At 43.5% G+C, this 24,705-nt stretch overlaps 1 protein-coding gene across 2 annotated transcripts in view; it reads left to right on the top strand.

Annotated features, from left to right (window-relative positions):
* CHCHD6 (coiled-coil-helix-coiled-coil-helix domain containing 6) overlaps positions 1-24,705 on the top strand; it is a 366,636-nt gene that overhangs the window by 239,646 nt on the left and 102,285 nt on the right. For both annotated transcript variants that reach the window (XM_060239695.1, XM_060239694.1), the window contains one exon: positions 19,184-19,319. In XM_060239695.1, coding sequence (XP_060095678.1) covers positions 19,184-19,319 — 136 coding nt within the window. The remainder of the gene's footprint in view (positions 1-19,183; positions 19,320-24,705) is intronic.

Below are 24,705 nucleotides of genomic sequence, written 5' to 3'. Positions count from 1 at the left end.
GTACATGGAGAGTGAATGAATATTCTCTAGGCTCATATCTGCTTTGGCAAAACTGAAATGTGGGAGACCTCATAGGATACATAAATGTTGGAGTGGAAATAGTCTGGTATCAGCTAGTATTAATTTGAAAGCAGCAGCACCTGAAACTCCCATATTTCTGCTATCTTGTGCTAAATTTTTGAGGTTGAAGATCTTCAGCAAAAAAATAAAATAAATGGAGGGGGGGTTTTCCCCACAGATCCTCACAAAAGTTTACCTCTTTGTGTTTGCTGCCCATCTGGCAACTGCTTCGGTGCCATTTTAAAAAGCTGGGGTTCATCCTACTAAGATACATTGATTCCAAGAAAGGTATTAGCCGGCTTTAGTGAGTCTTCAGAATGTCCAGAAAGTACAGCTGCCCGCAGACAGCATTATCATCATCCTAACCTTTTAATACCTTACTTCATTTATACCCTAGTTTTCTCCCCAATGAGGACCTGGCGTGGCTTACAATGTTCTCCCCTTCTCCTTTTTTTCCTCACAACCACCCCTGTGATGGTAGGTTAGACTGAGAGCAGGAGACTCAGCCCAGATATAAAGTAGCCAGCACTATTTTATTTATTTAAGAACCTTTAAATCATACCAATCTTTATGGAGGTGAACAATATATATCAATAAAATAGAAAACACAAGAAAGAAAAAATATGACAGCAAGAAAAATAAACCTACAGCAGCTACCAAAGCAATTCATAACAGCATCCAGCAGAAAAAATAGGCAAAATATTAAATAAAAGTCAAGAAGTGGACAATAAAACCAAATAAAATTAAGGATAAAACCATAAACAGCCTTCTGGAACAAGACAGCTATCAATAATTTTGGGAAGGCACATGGTATAAAAGTATGGCATGCTTCCTAAGGGCAGGGAATTTCATCAATCAGGTTCCACCACAGAAGATGCCCTGCTCTATTCGCCCAGAAATCTAGACTTCCTTGCTGAAGACACACAAGAGAAGGCCACCAGATGATTTCTCATCATTATGTAGCCAGCCTGATTTAACTCTTTGGTGATGAGGACTAACAAAGTGCTCACTGTGTCTCACTCTATATGGAGGGAGAAAGAAGCCCTATTTATACCTGCCTTTCTGCAAAACAGAAGCCAGAAAACTTACATCAAAATATATTTTATTTTATTAAAATATTAAATATTATTAAAATATGACAATCTATGCTCATCTTGTGGTTCAAGATGGCTTACAATTATAAATTAAAACCATCCATAATAAAATAAAGCCATGCTAAACCCTTCTCTCCTCCCGCCCCCCACTCAAAGGCTGGCAAGTAAAACAGCCTTACAGAACCTCTTAAATTATTTTAAGTACAGTGCCCTTATCAGAACATAAGAGAAGCCATGTTGGATCAGGCCAATGGCCCATCATTCCAACACTCTGTCACACAGTGGCCAAAAAAATCCACAAACAAACCAGGCGCCATCAGGATGTCCACTAGTGGGGCCAGGACACTAGAAGCCCTCCCAATGTTGCCCCCCCCCCCAAAGCACCAAGAATACAGAGCATCACCACCCCAGACAGAAAGTTCCATCAATACCCTATGGCTAATAGCCACTAATGGACCTCTGTTCCATATGTTTATCCTATCGCCTCTTGAAGCTGACTATGCTTGTAGCCGCCGCCACCACCTCCTGTGGCAGTGAATTCCATGAGTTAATCACCCTTTGGGTGAAGAAGTACTTCCTTTTATCTGTTCTAACCCAACTATTCAGCAATTTAATTGAGTGCCCATGAGTTCTTGTATTATGAGAAAGGAACAAAAGTACTTTTTTCTCTACCTTCTCAATCCCATGCATAATCTTGTAAACCTCTATCATGTCACCCCTCAGTCGACATTTCTCCAAGTTAAAGAGCCCCAAGCGCTTTAACTTTTCTTCCTAGGGAAAGTGTTCCAATCCTTTAATCATTCTAATTGCTCTTTTTTGCACTTTTTCCAATGCTATATCTTTGTTGAGGTGGGGTGACCAGAATTGTACACAGTACTCCAAATGAGGCCGCACCATTGATTTATACAGGGGGGCATTAAGATACTGGCTGGTTTGTTTTCAGTTATCTTCCTAGTAATCCTCAGCATAGCATTGGCCTTTTTTTTTATTGCACACTGTCTCAACATTTTCAATTATCCCACAAAGCAAGAGCCAATAGTGAAAAGAAACACACTCTGAGCAATGTCAGGTGGGCAACCTTAAGTAGGGAGACAGCCAGAAAGAGGCATTTAGTGGGCATAACTGGCACATGGAGACATATGATGAGAGATTGTTATGTCCTAGGCCATGGAGAGCTTTAAAGCCTGTCATGTGTATCTTGAATTGACCTTGGAAACCAACTCACACCAGGTGTAGCTGTTGAAAAGTAGGCAAGATGTGTTCCTGGCACAGTTCAACTGTGAGGTTAGAAAAACATGAGTAAGCAAGTCAGTTGTGCATCTGAGAAGTGGAGCACTGGTGATCCAGATCAGGTGGAAGCTGTCATTATGCCAGACTTGTGTTGATCCAGTTATGAAGACATTGATCAGAAGAAGAAGCCTTCTCTGCATCTGGCTTTTCCTATACTGGGAATAGTGATTTTAGTTGAATGTTTGTTGTAATGTTCATCCAAGAGTGGATGCTGGTGATCTGCTCTGCAGTGTTTTCAATGGAAGGCACATCCAGATGGGAATCTACACTTTAAGCATATGGATGTCAGCAGCATATATTGAAATGAATTCAATGTAAATCAGCATTATCTGTGTTTGGAATGCATTTTGTTAAGAATATACGAGATATACTGCTGGGTTCGACCAGTAGTCCATCTTGCCTAACGTCCTATTTCACATTGTAGCCAGCCAGTTGCCCTGAAGGCAGGGCATAGAAACAAATGCCTTCTCTTGATGTTGCCTCCCAGCACTGGTATTCAGAGGTTCACTGCCTCTGGACTTGGAAGCCCCCTTTAGTTATCTTGACTAGTAGCTATTGATGAATCTTTTCTTCTAATTCCATTTTAAAGGCATCTTTGATAGTGTCATCACTATGTCCACAGTCAGTGAATTCTATAATATAATCTCTCATTGACTGAAGAAGCACTTTCTTTTGTCTGTTTTGAATCTTTTGGCTGTCAACTTCATTGGGTGCTCCCAAGTTCCAATGTCACTGTCAATGTTACTTTTTATATCATTGAATTAGGAGGGGGACAAGCCATGTTATCTACAGTACTATGTCCATTTATATGGATTGTTCTGTTCCTCCTACTAAACTTGCTTGATAATCATGCTTAAATTTAATGTTCCAGCAGAGAGGATGTGTTACTGCATTCTTCTAGTTTGTAGCTTGTTAACTTGGCTTATCCCCCAGTGTTCCTCTCTTGATCATCTTATCAGAGCTCATCATGCAACCAAACAGACTGCTGGCTATGAAAGCTTGAAAAGTCACAATAAGCCATTTAGTTTACAAGATGGTGCAGCCATTTGTCTCCTTGCTTGCTGTATTGTTTCTTCGTCTTCTTTTTGCCTTGTCAGAGTTTAGCCAACTTCCCTCTGTGATTCAGACTGTTCTTTCCAACAACCAGGTTCTGACTCACTCCTGTTTGTCTTCCAATTTAGTCAGAGGCCATGCCACTGCTAACTTCAGATATTTCATCTTTGCCAGTCAACCTTGGTAGCTTGGGGTCTTTGGCTTAAACCATATGGTGTTTGTAGTCAAATAGCCAGTGCTTGTAGAGAAGGAGTTAGGAAAGCTACAGCTTAGTATGAGCTTAGGCTAGCGAGAGATGCTAAAAACAACAAAAAGAGTTCTTTTCCTATGTTCAAAGTAAGAAAAAGAGCAAGGACATGGTAGACCCAGTGCAGGAATAGGAAAGTGAAATTGTAACAGGTGATGAAGAGAGGACAGGACTGCTCAGTTCCGACTTTTCCTCAGTCTTCTATTGTGAGGAAAATGGTACTCAGCATGACAAAAACAACATATGAGGGAGGTGTTTGTTCCAAGTTTCGTAATAATTTGTAATTCAGCAATTTCTCTCTCCATTCTGTTCTTGAAGTTCCTTTTCAGTAAAACAGCTACCTTGAGGTCACCCACTTAATGCTTTGGAAGGTTAAAGTGTTCTCCCACAGGTTTCTCAGTTCTGTAATTCCTAATGTCAGATTTGTGTCCATTTATCCTTTGGCGTAGGGTTTGGCCTGTTTGCCCTATGTAAAAAACTGAAGGGCATTGTTGGCATTTAATGGCATATATAATCTTGGAAGATGAACAAGTGAATGAGCCTGAGATGGTGTAGTTAATGCTGTTCGGCCCAGTGATTGTGTTGTCTGGGTGTTTGTGGCAGCAAAGTTGGCAAATGCCATCCCAAGTAGGACAAACCCTACGCCAAAGAATAAATGGACACAAATCTGACATTAGGAATTACAGCTGTATTAACAGAAGTATAGTGTCCAGATCACACAAAGTGATGGTATTGCTTTACTTTGCTCTGGTTAGACCTCATCTGGAGTATTGTGTTCAGTTTGGGGCATCACAGTTTAAGAAGGATATAGACAAACTGGAACATGTTCAGAGGAGAACAACTAAAATGGTGAGTGGTCTGGAGACCAAAGAGCTGGGTATGTTTAGCCTGGAGAGGAGCCCACTGAGAAATGATATGATCACCATCTTCAAGTACTTGAAGGGCCGTCATATAGAGGATGGTGCATAATTGTTTTGTTTTGCCACAGAAGGTCAGACCAGAACCAGTCGGTTGAAATTAAATCAGAAGACTTTCTGGCTAAACATTAGGAAGAACTTCCTGACAGAATGGTTCCTCAGTGGAACAGGCTTCCTTGGGTGGTGATGGGTTCTTCTTCTTTGGAGGTTTTAAACAGAAGCTATATGGCCATCTGACAGCAATGCTGATTCTGTGAATTAGGCAGATCATGAGAAGGAGAGCAGGAAGGGTTGCACCAGTGCTTAGTTCTCATGGTCCTTTCTTACATGCCCAGAGAAATGCTGATTGCCACTTTGGGGTCGGCCAGTAATTTTTCTCCAGGCCAGTTTGGCAAGGGTTTCTGGAGGGTGCAGGGGACACTGGGGATGTGTGTGAAGGAATGACAGGATCATCATTTTAGTGGGATGATTACTAAGGCAGTTGCTGTGGTGCCCGGGGGTCCCTCTAGCCACCTCCCAGCTCCCCGTAGGGAGGCCAGCCCAGGGACTTGCTCCCAGGACACTTAAGTCTAATAACAAGCTCTTCCACCTTCCCCCCGGTTGCTGCCACCAGACTGGTTTGTTTTACAGGGCCCAATCAACCCTAATTCTCATCCTAAGGGCTCAACTGTCTCCAGCTAATCAAAAGCTGATTATGGCTTTTGGTTACCTTCTCTAAAGTAGGGCCAATAGGCACTAGTACCTTGCAAGCCACTGACACACAAAAAGGGTTTAAACAAAGTTTTATTTTAACAGTTCAGGTAAGCCCTCAATACAATGTAATAAAGAGAGAGCCAGTTTGGTGTAGTGGTTAAGTGTGCGGACTCTTATCTGGGAGAACCGGGTTTGATTCCCCACTCCTCCACTTGCACCTGCTAGCATGGCCTTGGGTCAGCCATCGCTCTCACAGGTGTTGTCCTTGAAAGGGCAGCTGCTGTGAGAGCCTTCTCCAGCCCTACCCACCTCACAGGGTATCTGTTGTGGGGGAGGAAGGTAAAGGAGATTGTGAGCCGCTCTGAGACTCTTCGGAGTGGAGGGCGGGATATAAATCCAATATCTTCTTCTTCTTCTAAAAATGACAAAACTTAAAGCTAACTAGTACCTCAACCGTTAGGTTGATTGTAGGAAGCTAAAACATTCCAGAGTCCCTCAGGCACTCCCTTCTGGGATGGTCCGGCCACAACCACCAGGGTTCCAAAGTGTCCTTGCTGACCTTCAGGTCACTGCCACTCCTTGCCTTAGCAAGTTGTCAGAAGGCACAAACTAAGAGAAAACTCTCCTTTTTCTAACCCACCAGCCTCTAAGTGGCCTGTGGCTTACTGTGGAGAGCCAGTTTGGTGTAGTGGTTAAGTGCGTGGACTCTTATCTGGGAGAACTGGGTTTTATTCTCCATTCCTCCACTTGCACCTGCTGGAATGACCTTGGGTCAGCCATAGCTCTGGCAGAGTTTGTCCTTGAAAGGGCAGCTGTGAGAGCCCTCTTAGCCCCACCCACCTCACAGGATGTCTGTTGTGGGGGAGGAAAATAAAGCAGATTGTGAGCCGCTCTGAGACTCTGAAATTTGGAGTGGAGGGCAGGATATAAATGCAATATCATCATCTTACAGCAGAAGGGAAGGGATTCTGGGAAACTTAAGTCATGTTAAAACTTACCCTTGGCACTACAGTCACCTTGTCACAGTATGTTTTACTGCATGTATATGCAGAAAGAGAAGCATGGCTCCCACACAGGCATTTACCATGCCAATGTATGCACAGATTTTTTACATCAAGGTAATACTGTGTAGAAATCTTTGATGAGAAGCAGTTGCTCTTCTGGCAACATCATGTCTATGTTCCAGCTAAAAAGATAGTCCTGTGGAAGCATCAGTCATTTCCAACTCTGGGGTGACGTCACATCATGATGTGTTCATGGCAGATTTTTTACGGGGTGGTTTGCAACCTTCCCCAGTCATCTACAGCTAGTCTTCACTTTAAAAGGACTAGAGTGTAATTTTATGGTTTCTATATGTAGTTATGTGTGGATTCCTCTAACCTTTTATGCTGCTGTAGGGATGCATTAGATTCCCCTGGTTTGTGCATCTTCTGTGACTTGAGTGAGGGCATTGGTGACTTGGCAGTGTCTGGGGGATACAGGAAAGGTACCTGGAAGCATGATGAAGTTGCAGTGTGAAACCCCTTCAACAATGAACAGAAATTTTCTCTGTTGAATGTTGTACTCAGATCCTACACACACCTAAATGCATCTTCCATTTACACAAAACCTCATGTTTAGTGCAAAGTATTTGATTGTCCTTCAGTGAGAGTTTATCTGTCTTCAGTGTGGAGTTAAGGAATTCAATTAATTGTTCAACAAACCTCTGAAAATCCATGACAGTATATTCCCCATCTATCTAAATTTGGGGGAAGGGTCAGGTGCCATGTGAGGAGTCTGAGGGTAGTCACATTGAGATAACATCTATGGCTACCTTGTCCCCACAGGAGTTGTACTGAACAGGTGTGAGTCACCAAACTCTGACAGTTTCTGTTTCAATATAGAGCAACTCTGATTTTTCCCTATGATTAGTGTTGAATCTAGTCAAGAAGAGAAATAGAGATTGGGACAGGTCATATGAAAGACGCACACTTAGCCTCTTCTGCAGGAATTGTTGCGAGCTCTATATTTAGTCCAAATTGTGTTCCTATTCCCAGCCCTAGTCAGTCAGTCATATGACCTGCAAAAGCAGAGAGATCTGATTGTATAGCAAGACTGTGCACAGCAAGGCACGCAAAGAGGTATACAAATATGGAACGCCCTCCTCAGAGGTCTGCCAAAGCTCTGCATCATTCAGCTATAAATGACTGCTTCTCTCACCTGTTCTTCTCACACCCAAATTCAGTCTTTCTTGTTGAGTGTTCTTTCAGTCTAGCTAATGTCTACAGTGGGCTTTTGTCAGTGATGGAGCTGATGCTTTTTTCTCTGTTCTGCTTCCTTCACCTATGTCTGTGTTTTTTGTTCCATAAGAGGCTGTCTACCAAACACAATTGGTTGAATTCTTGGCAAGGAATTGCTATTGTGCCTTGTGGATGCATCTTGGCTGTTTCTCTAGCAAACCTTGGGTGCCACATGTTGGTTTTGCCCAGTAATTGTAAATACGGACAGTGTCTATGTGTGCCAAGATGAAATGGCATGTATTTGATTGAGTGAACCATCTGACTACTGTTCCCCTCCATGCCCCCAAAATTAGTTTTGGTATTGATTATGAAGTTGTTTGCTTTAATCTCGCAGACACTTGGTGCTTCCCCCTTGCATTTTATATCTACACTATGAGACAGATTTGCCAAGACAAATGAATATAACTCTTGGCCAAAGCAAGTGTTACCTGCCACTGCTGGGCAGCCAAGAGAGGGTTAAAAAAAAAGAACCTGTTCTGAGCTACTACATTGGCTGTGACTAAGATAAATGTCTAATTCACTCCCACCATCCTTACTACTGCCAGTAATAAAAAGCCTGCTTCAGATATTCACCCCACTGCAGACGTTTCTCTTAAATTAAATATCAGGAGGACATATAATAGCATGATTCCACGCCAAGCCAATATTATCAGATTGATGTCAGCAGTGATAATAGAAGAAGGATAAGCTGATGAGATTTCGTTTATTAAATCAAAGGAATGCATGGAGAGGGGGGATTTCAGGATTTGGGAACTCTCAGTGCATCAAAATGTAGTGTGATCACTGTTTTGTTCTGTGCTTATCTCAAGGAATGCCAGACAGAAGGAAACCTTCAGTGTTCATGTTATGAGGCAACCTCTTTTCTTTATTTTGTCACCTTTTGCATCCCACCCGTCCGCCAAAGAGCTCAGTGCAGCAGGTCTGAGGCCAGTACGTTTTATTCTGGCAACAGCTGCATGAATTTGTTTAAGCTGAGAAAAATGTATCCAAAGTCAGTGATCTGTCTTCAGTATTCATTTGAACCCATGCCGATGTCTACTTTGTTCACTGTACTGCATTGGATCTCTGCCATAAAATTCCAAAATATAGTTTACTCAGTGAGGAACTGAGGTAATTACATCATCCAATAAACTTAAAAACCTAACATAGCTGACTTGGAGAATGGGCTCAGGTATATTCTTTCCTCCTGTTAAACTGCAAAGCAACAGAATGTTGACAGCAGAAACAAACTGACTGCTTTTGAACATGAATTGAGACAAATAAAACAAGCTTGACCCAGGATTAAGTGTTCTGTGTACATGTGAGGAAACAATGAGGCAGGTGTAAATTGCAGTGGCAGATTAACCTAGGTGAAGGGCAGCCTGCGCACAGCACTTTCTTTATGGAACTATGAACTTTGGGGCAAAACATCTTCCATCCAAGAATGATATCTGAGATGTTAGCAGCCTCTGGAAGTAAAGCAGAGCGATTGCAGTCAAGATACTGAAAGGATGGAAACTTGTAAAAGAATGGACAGTCACCAGGCCTGAACCATATAAAGTTGAACATTGTCTATGTGCCAAGTAGGCAATAAGGTCTGGGCGGAGCGTGGAAGGGAACTGTGAGTGCAGTATGCAGGGTGTTCTGGCTCCAGAGTGGCAAGACACATCCCTATAAGAGGGTCTCAAATACATGGTTTCCATTTCAGGCTGTAGGACTTCATAATCCACTGGACATTTTCCATCATGTTTATTTTCTTACTATTACATCAGGTTGTGGTTGTAAAGAACTCTGTGGCTTCTTCTTGCCCAAGCTGTATAACAATGCAGAACACTGTTTGCAACCAAAAACAAACTTAACAGTTTGCATGACTGTAGAGGAATGGCAGAAGCTGTGAGTCCAAGAATGTCCGACACACTGATGTTTCTTGAGTTTGTAGGGTGCTGCTGTCAAAAAGTGGAAGCACAACAACAGAGGAATGTCAAGTTCAAGGACTGGATTTGCCATCTGGCCTGTTGCATTTCCACCATTGTCCTTATTAATTTGCCCTTCTTTGCGTACGTGGAAGTCAAGTGACTTCCTTGGAGATTGTGTAATTAATGAGGCATCAAGTCAAGTATGGTCAAGTCAAGTAAGATTATTAAGCTGTGCCTTGCGAGACTGAGCACATTTCAGAGAGCTCTGGGATAGAGCAGAGAAGTGCTACAACGGTGAGGTTTGTGGCTCAGCAGCTGGGGAAGTTGCTGAAAACTTCTTAGTTTGTGTGAAGGGCTGAAGGTGAAGGTGATTGTTGCTGATTGATTAGGAGTGGCTGTGTTCCCCACCCTCTTTGCATTGTTAAGCTGCACCTTGTCAGAGAGCTAAAGGGCTCTTGGCCTGTGGCTCTTAGCCTGGGGGCTGTGTAAGGACCAGGAACCCAGATTCCTTGTGTTCCCAATAAGGTAAGTAGACTCTCCAGACAGGGAGCCACATAAACAAACAGGGTTTAAAAGGGGACTGTATATTTTTTAAAAAGCTATCATGAAGGTAGAATGCCAGCAGAGGGGTGGGGGCTTTCCAGCGTTTTGCACTGAGTGTCACATGTACGACTATCTGCCCAAAGGACAGAAGTCTTGGGTGTGTGCTCGATGCAAGGAGCTCCTGGTCCTCAGGGAACGAGTTCATATCCTTGAGGCCGAGATGACAGTTAGGCACTCGGGGAAGATTCTCGGGGATGTATTAGATGAGCCCCACTCTGAATGTGGCAGCTCCATTGCTGCCAGGGAGCATGAGGGTTGAGAGGGAACAGGGCACTGGGCTGAGGATAAGGGGAATGCGCCCTCAGTAGGGACCTCTTCTTCAGTTGGTGAGCGGGTATCCTTTCGCGCCACGGAACCATCCCTGGGCAGGGAAAGAGGGGGGGTCTTGGTAGTTGGTGATTTGATCCTTAGGCAAGTAGACAGCTGGGTACTGACCATATGGTGACTTGCCTGCCTGGTGCGAAGCTAGCGGACATTACGCGTGTAGTAGATAGGCTGATAGACAGTGCTGGGGAGGAGCCAGTGGTTGTGGTGCATGTTGGCACCAACAATGTTGGGAAATGCAGTTGTGAGGTCCTGGAGGAAAAATTAAGGCTGCTAGGTGGGAGACATAAGGCCAGGACCTCCAAGGTAGCCTTCTCAGAAGTGCTACCTGTTCCACGTGCAGGGCAGGAGAGACAGGCACAAATGTGTGGATGAAGTCTCAATGTGTGGATGAGACGATTGTGTAGGGAGGAAGGATTTAAGTTTGTTAGGCACTGGGATGCTTTCTGGAACAAGCGGGAGCTGTACAAAAGAGACGGTCTCCACTTGTCCCCAGATGGAACCAGGCTGCTGGCGCTTAAAATCAAAAAGGTGGCAGAGCAGTTTTTAAACTAAATCTTGGGGGAAAGCCGACAGGAGATTAAATGTCTCTGGTTCGGGAGGTCTCATCTCAAAGAGATGAAGGGTTAACTGTTACTTTTCTACTTTTCTATGGATCAGTTGTCCACTGTGATGGTGACAAACAGTATGGACTGTCTGCCAAAGTCTCGAGGCGACAGGAGGAAGGTTGTGGGCCTAGTTTGCCTGGGAAATTATAGATGTTTGTATGTAAATGCTAGAAGTGTTCGAAGTAAAATTGGTGAGTTGGAATGTTTAGTGTTGGAAGAAAACATAGACATTGTGGGAATTTCAGAAACTTGGTGGAATGAGGAGAATCAGTGGGACACGGTGATTCCTGGATATAAGTTATATCGGAAGGATAGGGAGGGAAGGGTTGGAGGTGGGGTGGCTCTCTGTATGTCAGAGAGGGCATACGGTCCAGTAAGACTGAGGTCAGAGAATTAGATTCATTTCTAGAAATGCTTTGGGTTGAAATAGAGGGCCCAAAAGGAAATTTAACTATGGGAGTTTGTTATTGCCCACCAAATCAAAAGATAGAGGACGATTATAATATGATGGGAGGCTTAATGATAGTGGCTAGATGTAAAAACTGTGTCGTCATAGGTGATTTTAACTACCCGCAGATTGATGGGGTCAATATGTGTTCTGGTCGAGAGAAAGAGATTGAGTTTCTAGATGCTCTCAATGACTGTGCTATGGAGCAGATGGTCTCTGAAACTACCAGGGGTGGGGCGATCCTGGATTTGGTCCTAAGTAATGCCCAAGACTTGGTGAGAGATGTAAAAGTGATCACACCGCTTGGGAGCAGTGACCATAACGTTATTGATTTCACTTTTTGTATAACTAGAGTTGCCCCAAAAGACCATCACGACCACGTTTAACTTTAAAAGGGGTAAATTCTCTGAGATGAGGAGGCATGTGAAGAGGAAACTGAAAGGAAAGGTAAATACAGTCAAAACCCTTGGGGAAGCTTGGAGACTATTTAAAACTACAATCCTAGAAGCTCAGATAAAATATATACTACAAGTTAGGAAAGGCACAAACAGGTATAAGAAAAGGCCTGCATGGTTAACAAACAAAGTAATGGAAGCGGCAAAAGGTAAGAAAGACTCCTTTAAGTGGTGGAAAGCTAGTCCAAATGAGATTAATAAAAGGAAGCACAGGATGTGGCAAATCAAATGCAAGACTGTGATCAGGCTGGTAAAAAGGGACTATGAGGAGCATATTGCAAAAAACATAAAGACCAACAATAAAAAATTCTTCAAATATATTAGAAGCAGCAAACCAGCCAGGGAGGCAGTGGGGCCCTTGGATGACCAAGGGGTCAAAGAATTACTGAAAGGAGGATAGGGAAATGACTGAGAAGCTGAATGCATTTTTTGCCTCCGTCTTCACTGTGGAACATGAGAAGTATTTGCCTGCTCCAGAACCGCTTATATTGGAAGGGGTGTTGAAAGACCTGAGTCAGATTGAGGTGACAAGAGAGGAGGTCCTACAACTGATTGACGAATTAAAAACTAATAAGTCACCAGGTCCGGATGGCATACATTCAAGAGTTCTGAAAGAACTCAAAGTTGAACTTGTGGATATTTTGACAAAAATCTGTAATCTTTCATTGAAATCTGCCTCCGTTCCTGAGGACTGGAAGGTAGCAAATGTCACCCCCATCTTTAAAAAGGGTTCCAGAGGAGATCCGGGAAACTACAGGCCAGTCAGTCTGACTTCAATACCGGGAAAGTTGGTAGAAACCATTATCAAGGACAGAATGAATAGGCACATTGATGAACACGAGTTATTGAGGAAGACTCAGCATGGGTTCTGTAAAGGAAGATCTTGCCTCACTAACCTGTTACATTTCTTTGAGGGGGTGAACAAACATATGGACAAAGGAGACCCGATAGATATTGTTTACCTTGACTTCCAGAAAACTTTTGATAAAGCTCCTCATCAAAGGCTCATTAGTAAGCTCGAAAGTCATGGAGTAAAAGGACAGGTCCTCTTGTGGATCAAAAACTGGCTAATTAATAGGAAGCAGAGAGTGAGTATAAATGGGCAGTCTTCACAGTGGAGGACTGTAAGCAGTGGAGTGCCGCAGGGCTCAGTACTGGGTCCTATGCTCTTTAACTTGTTCATTAATGATTTGGAGTTGAGAGTAAGCAGTGAAGTGGCCAAGTTTGCAGATGACACTAAATTGTTCAGGGTGGTGAGAACCAGAGAGGATTGTGAGGAACTCCAAAGGGATCTGTTGAGGCTGGGTGAGTGGGCATCAACGTGGCAGATGAGGTTCAATGTGGCCAAGTGCAAAGTAATGCACATCGGGGCCAAGAATCCCTGCTACAAACTCAAGTTGATGGTGTGTGAACTGGCAGAGACTGACCAAGAGAGAGATCTTGGGGTCATGGTAGATAACTCACTGAAAATGTCAAGACAGTGTGCGATTGCAATAAAAAAAGGCCAACGCCATGCTGGGAATTATTAGGAAGGGAATTGAAAACAAATCAGCCAGTATCACAATGCCCCTGTATAAATCAATGGTGCGGTCTCATTTGGAATACTGTGTACAATTCTGGTCACCACACCTCAAAAAGGATATTATAGCATTGGAAAAAGTGTAGAAAAGGACAACTAGGAATGGTTAAAGGTTTGGAACACTTTCCCTATGAAGAAAGGTTAAAACGCTTGGGGCTCTTTAGCTTGGAGAAACATTGACTGCGGGGTGACATGATAGAGGTTTAGAAGATTATGCATGGGATGGAGAAGGTAGAGAAAGAAGTACTTTTCTCCCTTTCTCACAATACAAGAACTCATGGGCATTGGATGAAATTGCTGAGCAGTCGGATTAGAATGGATAAAAGGAGGTACTTCTTCACCAAAAGGGTGATTAACATGTGGAATTCACTGCCACAGGAAGTGGTAGCAGCTACAAGGATAGCCAGCTTCTAGAAGGGGTTATATATATATATATATATATATATATATATATATATATATATATATATATATATATATATATATATATATATATATATATATATACACATACACATACACATACACACACACACACACATTTTTTGGCCACTGTGTGACACAGAGTTTTGGACTGGATGGGCCATTGGCCTGATCCAACATGGCTTCTCTTATGTCAGTCCCAGAATTGGTCTGGCATTGATAGCCAGTTCCTTACAATGGTTGAGCAGTAGCATGGAGACCAAATATAGAACACTCACTATATGTCTATAACATCCTAATTCAACTTACACCCTCCCTACCCCCCAACCGTGCTTCTGTTGACTCACCAAAGTTGCTCAATACCTCTTTGACTGAGTCACTTCTTGCAAAGGGATTGGAGTGTTTTATGACTTGTTAAGTAGATACCACTTGCTACATAATTCTCTCCATTTGTATGGGCTTCTCTGAGAATAGTGGTGTACAGATACCTACGTACTGCTGTTATTAAGCAATACCTTGCATGCTGCATGCTTAGAAGAAAGAGGGTTGATGTTAGTGTTAAATGGTTTGGGGCCCAGGATATCTTATGGACTAGGAACAGGCATGAACTACAAAAATGTGGTTTGGGTTGTGATTTTTGGGTCCAACAAACCTTGTTTAAAGGGACCACAGTCCCTTTAAATGGAGTTTTCAGAAAGCCACAAAAATAGCTGAGCAGCAAAAGTGCTCCCAGCCACTCAGCTGTTCTGGGCTTTCTTGTGCAGTGCCTTTAAACTTTAAAGGGACTGCATAAGAAAGCCAGAAAATGGGGAGCAGCCTTTCTGGGGTAGGGACTGGCTGCTACCTAAACAGGGAAAGCTGCCATCCATCTACCAGTGATCCAGGAGAGCCTGGGCATTTACCTGTCCTCCCACTGTCATCTGAGGATGCCCCTGACACCCAGACGTTCCAGCAGGAACTCACTCAGGAGGCCAGTGGAGGAGGAGAGGCCAGCAGCAAAGCTGGGGCCAGAAGAAAGTGGATTGACCATGGGGGATGCTCAGGCTGGAGTGGCCTCCTTCCCTGCCAGCAGCACCTCCCCAACCCTGGACTCCTAGGGTGGGCTCAGCTGCTATATTGCCACCACAGCCGTATGCTTAATGCTGCTATATGACTTGCTGCCAACCTCTTCAGCTGGTTGCTCCCTTCACCATCTGCCTCCTCCTCCACCAGTCTCCTGGGTGAGTTCCCACTGGGAGGTCTGGGTGTTGGGGGCAGCCTTAGGTGACGTAGGAAGGGTGAGTGAGTGCCTAGGCTCTCCTGGATCATGGGAGATAGACAGAGGCTTCCGCCGTTGAAGTGGCACCCAGTCTCTCTTTCAGACAGGCTGCTCCCTATTTTCCAGCTTTCTTGTGCTGTCCCTTGTGCACAAGAAAGTCCCAAAGAACTGAGCAGTGGGGAGTGCTCTTGGTTGCTTATGTCTTTTTTGCAGCTTTCTGCTGGGTTTAAAGGGACTCTGAGTTAAAGAGACTGGCTTTGAACTGGCATGAACCCCATGAACTGACTTAAAAGTTCATGGAAGTTCATGACAGTATACCTGTCACAAACTTTGATTCATGAACCAGGAATGGGCAAAATTCACCACGAATTGGTTCAACTCGTGCCCATCTCTGTTAAGGAAAATCTTACATATGTATTCTTGATTTTTCTTCAGAGATACTTCTTTATTTGCCTTCTCCATTTGATACATGGCAGATATATTCCAAGATAGGACCTTCTCTGTAGCGGCATCAAGGCTGTGAAATATCCTCCCTAAGGAGATTTGCCTTACCCTATCGCTTCTGACTTTCTGGCATAATCTTGAACCCCTTTTGTTTCAGAAAGTTTTTTCTATATGAAATGCTGCTGTTCAGTTTCTCTTCAAATGTATGGGGAAAGTCAAAAGCACTGACTTTTGTTTGTGTATGTTGGTTTCTGTTTTTGGACTTCACTGTAGGTATTATATTGTAGAGTGCTTTTAAGCTGCCTTATGATTTCAGTAATAGATTGAAGGTTAAGAGTAAAAATAACAATAACACAACAAAACCCAGCCTTGTTGCTTGTGCTCATCAATTCAAATCTGTGAGGTGATGGAATCTGAGAAATTCCCAAAAGATCTTAATAGGCTTGGTCATTCATATAGAGCAAAGAAAAAGTCCAGAAAAGGGCAACTAGAATGATTAAAGGTTTGGAACACTTTCCCTGTGAAGAAAGGTTAAAACACTTGGGGCTCTTTAGCTTGGAGAAACGTCGACTGCGGGGTGACATGATAAAGTTTACAAGATTATGCATGGGATGGAGAAAGTAGAGAAATAAGTACTTTTCTCCCTTTCTCACAATACAAGAACTTATGGGCATTCAATGAAATTGCTGAGCAGTCAGGTTAAAATGGATAAAAGAAAGTACTTCTTCACCCAAAGGGTGATTAACATGTGGAATTCACTGCCACAGGAGGTGGCGGCGGCTACAAGCATAGCTAGCTTCAAGAGGGGATTGGATAAAAATATGGTCCATCAGTGGCTATTAGTCACAGTGTGTGTGTGTGTGTATATATTGACCGCTGTGTGACACAGAGTGTTGGACTGGATGGGCCATTGGCCTGATCCAACATGGCTTCTCTTATGTTCTTAACTGCTTAAAATTATGGAAGTCCCGAGTAGTTTAGGATTCCATAAGCGGAAAAACTAGTATATGTGCCCAGAAACTAACAGGTAGACCATGCAGCTGCATTAAAATAGGCCAGGAAATGTTCCACACTAGATATTCTTTTAAAGGACATTCCATGTCCAGCATGTCCTAAAAGCATGGATTACAAAGTCCCAGGTCTCTATTTTCTGCAAAAAGACTAAAGGTGCTGGCACTGGGTGGAGAAAAAAGACAAAAAACCAAAGTTGGGTATCTTCTGAATGTCAACAATTTCATGAGCTCCTAGGTATAAGACTTGAGCCCCACAAGAACCTAATAAAACTTCAGATAAATGCTTTGAGTGGAGGAGCTCCTGTGAGGAAGAACTGAAGAGAAAACACCAAACAGGAAAGCAGACAGGGGAAACCCAGGATGAGTAGAGGCAGGCTTGTTTACTTTTATCAGGCTAGATTTAAAAAGTGGACTTTATAGAATGGGGGTGATGGTATAGTAACTTTGCGCTTAGCACTACACATCACATGTTCAACTTCTCTTGAAGTTACAAAATGTTCTGCTAGATTTTTTTTTAAAAATAAACTTTCTGGGTTAAAAACCTAATTTTAAGAGTCTTAACGTTCCCAGTGAATTGAGGGATTTTGTGGTATTTCCTGTCCTAGTTCTGTTTGGTATTGTTTCCAAGGGGCTCATTCAGATGATTAGAATGATATTAAAATTGCAGCGACAGAACAAAATACCAACCTTATGAGTTTCTGAAGCTTCTTGTTAAGTTCTTTCCTGTTCCAAAGGTTTGGAAGGCATTTTGTAGGATTCTGTCTCTGTGAAACAATTAACTGCCTTCAGTTCTCAGGTCCACAGCCTAGGGGTGATCTTAGAGAAGTGAGGAGAACGAAAGTAAGTTGACACTAGCTGAGCAGAAGATACATTTAAAAAAAAAAATGGAATGCATGGCAGGCTGTTGCTGATAAATGCTAAGGTCTTGCCCTTGAGCCTGTGGTCCAACGCTGTGAAGTAACAGAATGACCTAGTAAAATATTTTTAAGGAAAATAATTTAAGTCTTTATTCAGTTGTTACAGCCCTGAGATTCAGCCTTGGGCAAGACTACAAGCAGGTCTTCTCTCCATATGGCTCTGCTCACCACACAGAGAAACTAATTTGTCCACTGGTCAAGCAGATGTTAGAATATATTTCCAAGAACTCTCCTTTATTTATCAAGGGAAGGAATTAGCATTCATAAGCATAGAGGAACATATGAAATCGACTTAGACTGAGGGCTTTTCTGTACGCTCGGCTTGCTCCCGATTTCCTTGGCAGTCAATCCAAAAGCTCGGCAATCAGTTTGGGCATGGTTCTTCTGCATGTCTGCCCTCCCTCTGCACTTTCAGAGTTGTAGAGTCAGTTTATTTTCTCCTACATGTACCTTGAATAATCAGGATTTTCAAGGGAGGGAGCTGGTGTCATCAATAGCATCACTGCAAGCCCCTTTTAAAATTGTTTGTGCATGCTTATATCTAGGACTTTTTTTATAGCAGGAACTCCTTTGCATAATAGGCTACACCCCTCTGATGTAGCCAATCCTCCAAGAGCGTTCAGGGCTTTTCTTACAGAGCCTACTATAAGCTCTTGGAGGATTGGCTACATCAGGGGGGTATAGCCTAATATGCAAAGAAGTTCCTGCTACAAAAAAAAGCCCTGCTTATATCAGTACATTGATATGGCTCAAAAGAGCAGAGAGATCCATTGACACATTCAGGACTGCTGGGAGAAGGGAAGAGTAGTATTTTTGGAGCAGGGTGCTACAGCTGGCTATTGTGAAGGACTGATGTGAATCCCCCCCATGCCTGCCTGCACGGTGAAGCCTAAAAGGGGAGCAGCTCTGCCACTCATCTGTTTATAACTGTGTGTGAAATAATGTGTCCTTTTTAAACCAGAGTGTTTTTTTCTGTTCCTGAAAGTGGCCACATGCACACACCCTTACACATTTATTTATTTATTTATTTTGTTGATTTCTGCCGTTTCCCATATGGGCTCAGGGTGGATCACAATCATGGTGAAACAGTTAAAATACAATAATAAGTTAATAATATATGAATAAAACATAACTCAAAAACTCAGAAATATACACAGGCAGGCACATACTTCAGGTGAAAGCATAATTTTTCGGCTCATTGTAGCTTTTCAGCCCATTGTGGGGGAGGGCAATAGATGGTACAGACAGTAGATTTAGAGGACGTCTGTTTGCTTCAACCAAAGGCCTGGCGAAACAGCTCCATCTTGCAGGCACTACGGAAGCAAATCTGATAGAGAGCTGTTGCATTTTTAAAAAATCTGGCACTGAAATACAGCTCTAACAGTTCTTGGGTACAGGACCATTTCAGTTCTGACATCTTTTTCACTGAAGGCATCAGGGATTGAATCTGGGATCTTTTGAATTGCAAAGTGTTTTACTTTAAACCGATTGCATTGGTGATGTTAGCAGTGTTTGCTGGCAGGATTGATGACATAAATGAGAACTGGGTTGGTCACAGGGTTCTTTTATTTTTGTCCATGCAGGCGGAGAAACACACAACCTGTATGTGCAAACCTGCAAGCAGAGATCCTGAAGTGCTACAATGAAAACAAACACCAAGTACTCAACTGCTCAGAGCTGGTCAAGGAGTATCGGCGTTGTGTTAGCCTAGCACAAAAGGTAATTGTAGCTTTTTTCCCTTTTCAAATTAAATTAATTTTTGTTTCCCCAAAGTAATATTATCCTCTCGTTACTGATATACCTAATGATGGCAAGGTATAATGTCCAAATGCTCTCTCTTGCTCCAAGCACTGATACTCAACAAGGTGATTCACATTAATGGAATTATAGAGTTGCCACATACAAGTTAAGTTGTCTATTACAGACAACTGTTTTCATTCATGAAGAAAGTTAAAATCTATGGAAGCAAATTTGATTTTTGCTTATCCTTGATAGGGAGGGATATCCTCTACCCAAGAATTACAATCTGTGTGTGTAAACTGGAATCCAGCTGCAAACTAGTCACTGGCAGGAAAGAGAGGGCTGGTGGATTAGCCATCAAGCTCCAAGCAGAGAGCACTTTAGGATTTACACATTAACCTTTCCATTTTAAGCATGGTGAATAGCCAGAGAGGGCTGGGCTCTACCAAGGGAAGTGTATATAGTCTCTGCTACAGAAGCTCTCTTTCACCTGGAGCAACTTCTTTGAAGTGGCACAAGCCATGCAGGACTCAGCTTTTACTCAGGGACTCCATCTTGTCCATGTGGTGAGAAACAAAGGGGAGCGATCCCCACCTTAAGATCCAAAGTAGTGCTGAGCTTTAGACTACTGCAACTTCAAGTAAATCTAGCTTGACCTATTTAAATATTGTTTAGGGTAAGTATTGAGTGTCCAGAAAATGAACTGTGTGTTTTCACCTTTTCTTTGTGCCCTTTCCCATCCTGAATGCATGAACAAGCCATGTGTATTCTTTTTGTTCATTTATTAAACTTTCTTACATTTTGAATGCTCTAAGTGTAATTTCTGGAAGCACACCATGCCTTGATTGTACATGCTGTGATACTAATGTGAAGCCGCAAATAACACCATCATTAGAAGCAATCCAGAGTAGTTCAACAAACTGGCATTGGGCTTGGTGTAGCCATCTGTATTCTTCAACAAGTCCTTCAGCGCAAAGTCCATAACTTTCCATTTTTTCCAATAAAACACTAACTGGTTTTTTGCATAAACATAAAATAGAGTTAACAGAGCTGTAGAGAAGCCCTACACAACTACAAACATGAGGTGTTTTGATGTTTTTGTTGAGATGAATGGATAATTCCTTTAATAGCCATATGGTTTGCTTTGTGGGATAAATTGTGCCAGCTTTGTCTGGGAAATGAATAACATTTTGGGGTGGATATGGACATAATGGAATGACAGAGCTGCTGCCAAAAATGTTTATCTTGTGCTGTGATGTCCTAGTGTTGTACATTTTCCACATTTCCACCAATAGCTGATGTGGAGAGGGATGGGAGAATACACACTGTACAGTGATGTTCTTAGAAAGAATGGGTAACAGTAAAAGCAGTAAAATAGTGGACCGGGGAAAGCACCACTTCCCCTTTGAACACTTCTGCTTCTACATATCTCCTGGGGAGTTGCCTTTAAAAAGGGGTTGGAGAGGACTTGGGACTCCTACATGCAATTGTGTGTTATGTATAGAAGCACACATATAGATCATGTGCACATAGACCTTAAGAAATGAAGAAAGTGATAGACACAGAATTGTGAATTTAGGCTTATCAAGGCTGTTTGTCAGGCAAAATTATTATTGTGCCCCAAATTTGGTAAAAATTGCAGAAAGGTAAGGCTGGTTATTGCTTAAGATGTTATAATCCTCTTTATCTTGTGCAAGTAATTACGAGAACCAAGTCATGTGTTGCTTTTTCTAACCTTTTACTGCATGCTAGAAAAGTATGCTTTGGCTATATACCCATAGAGCCGTCCACCCCACTATATGTATGCCTTTTCCAACACAGATCAATAAAACATTGCATATGAAGTGACCCTGGGGTTTAGAGAGCAGCTAAAACAGAATGGAGACAGTCTAATACAAAGGTAGATCCAAACTAATTTAGAGTTTATATCCCCAGATGTGTCTTTTAGTTGAAAATGTGTGATTAGTCTACAACAGGCACTTTGGAACTCATTGTCCCTTGAATCATGCAGTGGATCTTCCATGTATACAACAATAATCTGGGACTGGTGCAGAATTTAAAATATCCCTCTGAGGTTCACAGTGTGCAAGGGAAGAAGTGCTGCAACATCATCTAATGGTTCCATCAGGTTGACCACACATTTGCTTGGAGGCTCTAATGCCAGGTTGGCTGTGCATTTCCTTGGAGGTTGTCATGCCTCACAGGACTTACAAAACCAGAGTGTACGTTTGCAGGTGGGAGCTGTAGGTCAAGGTGATTTCTTGAAGCAGGGGGTGAAATTCATATGAACGTGGGAGAGGCTGAGGGTATGTGAAGAGAGCCACTTTCCTTTCCATTAAGGTTGAGATGAGGAAGCTGGGTGCCTAATTTAAGCATTACATGGAACAAACTGCCAGCCGGCTCCCAGAAACCTCAGCAGAAGGAGATGGGAAGATTGTCAGGATATATTCGCTCAAATGTCGTTGCATGTCCTGGTGGATTTTTCCTCCTTCCTGTTTACAAAAAAGGTCTTTGTATGTCTGCAAATCAGCAAGGTTAAGGCTGCCAGGGAAAAGGGTTTTGCTCTGGTATCTTTTGAAGTCACTGGCTCCCAAGACATGTGCTTTTCTTTTTCTTCCTTGGCTTGAAAATGAAGCAGTCTCTGCATAGCTGTTGCACATTCCTTTCCCCAAGTAGCTCTCTACAGAATATGCCTCATCCCTTGCCAACCGAGATGCAAGCCTCCCCTCCTGCCTCCTGTAAATCATGCTTGTAGCCTTTTTTGTTGTTGTTGAGTATATCTTTAGCAAATACATTTACCGATACATCTTTATAGCACACGGTGCAGGAGGAACGTGAATACCAAAGGAGACAGATTGCATTAAACTTCAGCATATTTTCAGACTGCTGCTCCAAACCCACTTGAGAAAGGGGTTGGGAAGCTGCCAGCGCAAAGCCCCAACCTGACATTATTGTAGAGTAAATTAGAAGCTGAGTGACTGGTAACAGTAGAGGGCACTGAAAGATCCTATTAACGTGAAGGTTTTTTAAATAAATAAACCAAATACCATAGCTAGGCTACTTCCCCAGGACTTCCATGTACCTTAAACCTTGCTGAAGGTTTTCTCTTGCTGTTGCACAGAGCTAGAAGATGGAATTGCTGGTGCTATATTGAAGGTTCCCCCCACCCCCGCCAATTGGTTTGTTTCAGGGGACAGCACGGTGGCAGAAAATCTTCTGTCATTTTCTGTGGGATTTTTCTCCTCCCTTAGAGGCTACTGCAGGGCAGGTAGCTGTGAGAAAAGTTGCATCCTTAGTTGAGATGCTGTAAAAGATCACAGGATTCAATGCTATTACACACAAACAAGTGTCATTTAAGGGCTCCTATAATGTTCCATGGATTCCTTTTGATCAACCTGTTAAAAACATGCAGCAAGTTTCCTACCACCTTCAATTGACAGCTTTGGGTGCTGTGGGAAGAAAGAAGAGAAGCAATGAGTCTTCCCTGCTGTCACAAGTAAGGGACACAGGAGGACCTTCTACTAGCTGCCACCTCTCTGGTAAGGGTCTATCTGGGAGGGTCCAGAGCACCCACCAAACCCCTTTATCTTCCTTCCCAGCAAGCACCTTTGATCTGTGACCAAAGGGGCTTGCAGACCCAGGTAGTATAACGATAACAAATTTATTGTAAGGGCTCAAAGCAAACACGTGGGTTGTAACCTTTTTTAGCGCAATAATGAACAAGGAAAAACAAGACAGTAAAGGTGGTTCAAAGAAATAAAACCCTTGACTAGCTACATGTTCCCTGCTGCTTTCAACTCACTCATCCTTCCCTGGATGAGGGGACCCCCATGACTGCAACCTCTCCCCAGCTCAGCCTTTTCCAGAAAGAACACTTCCTTGTCAGTAACTTGGCCTTTTCAAATTTCATCCCAGGTCCCACCGCTCTGAGCAAGTTTTCCCTCCAAAACTGCTGCCCACCCAATCAGAGGGACAGAAGGGATCCTGGGAAATGTAGTGTGGTTACTAGTCTAACATAGGCTTCCCTGGAGCCTGTAGGCCGCACTAAGCCTAGGATCATGACACTTGCTCACCTTCATAATGTACCTGTCATCAGATTAATTACCTTCTAAGTATGGGAGAGCACAGTAGGCTGGGCAGGGGTCATGGTTCCATTCTTCAGCAGTGCACAATTGTGGCACTCCATTTCCTTTACTGTGGCAGTATCTGAGGGCACCACAATAAGCTGCACTAGGGTTGCTAGGCTTCCCAACCCTCCCGCCCTGGCGGGGGACCCCAGGATTTCCACCCGCTTCCCCCGCTCCCCCAAAAAACGGAAGCGGGGGGAGGGGGTGGAAACGGCGCCAGGGAGCATGGCCAGCCACCGCATCCCGGAGCTGGCGAGGCTGCTGCGCCGCTGCTGCCCCCTCCCCTCCCACCGCAGCTGCTCCTCTGAGATGAACCCAGGCTGAGCCCATCTCAGAGGAGCAGCCCAGAGGCGGAGCGGGCGAGGTGGCAGCGGCGCGGCGGCCTCTTCTCTGCTCGCCGTGGCTGCTCCTCCGAGATGGGCTCAGCCTGATGGCTAACAACAGATTAATGGTTCTGTGGTATCAGGTGACTGGAGCAAAGCAAACGTAGTGGCATCCACTGAGAGGCCTGTCAGACACGAGAGCCAAAAGTTCTCAAGACTCAACCCAAAGACTCATCCCAAAGACTCAACCCAAAGACTCTTTAGCTTGGAGAAACGTTGACTGCGGGGTGACATGATAGAGGTTTACAAGATAATGCATGGGATGGAGAAAGCAGAGAAAGAAGTATTTTTCTCCCTTTCTCACAATACAAGAACTCGTGGGCATTCGATGAAATTGCTGAGCAGCCAGGTTAAAACGGATAAAAGGAAGTACTTCTTCACATGATTCACATGATTAACATGTGGAATTCACTGCCACAGGAGGTGGTGGCGGCCACAAGCATAGCCACCTTCAAGAGGGGTTTAGATAAAAATATGGAGCAGAGGTCCATCAGTGGCTATTAGCCACAGTGTGTGTGTATATATAAATTTTTTTGCCACTGTGTGACACAGAGTGTTGGACTGGATGGGCCATTGGCCTGATCCAACATGGCTTCTCTTATGTTCTTAACCCCAGGAGAATGTCCAAGACCAGGGGTTCCTAACCTCCAGGCCATGGACCGGTACAGGTCCGTGGCCTGTTAGCAACTGGGCTGTGGAGTGAGGCAGAGGCTTCACTCCGAAGCAACACCTCTTTCATTTCCCCGATTCTTGGGCAGGCGGAAGGGGCAGTGCAGCAGTGACCTTTGCCTACCCCCCATTTAAAGACCCCCATGGGGAACAGTGATGGGGCATGGGTGGCAAGGCAGCCTGGGC

The sequence above is a fragment of the Heteronotia binoei genome, chromosome 5, assembly GCF_032191835.1.
Source record: "Heteronotia binoei isolate CCM8104 ecotype False Entrance Well chromosome 5, APGP_CSIRO_Hbin_v1, whole genome shotgun sequence".
NCBI lineage: Eukaryota > Metazoa > Chordata > Lepidosauria > Squamata > Gekkonidae > Heteronotia > Heteronotia binoei.
The sequence above is the reverse complement of the archived record's forward strand: the minus strand, read 5'-3'. Positions and strand labels throughout refer to the sequence as shown.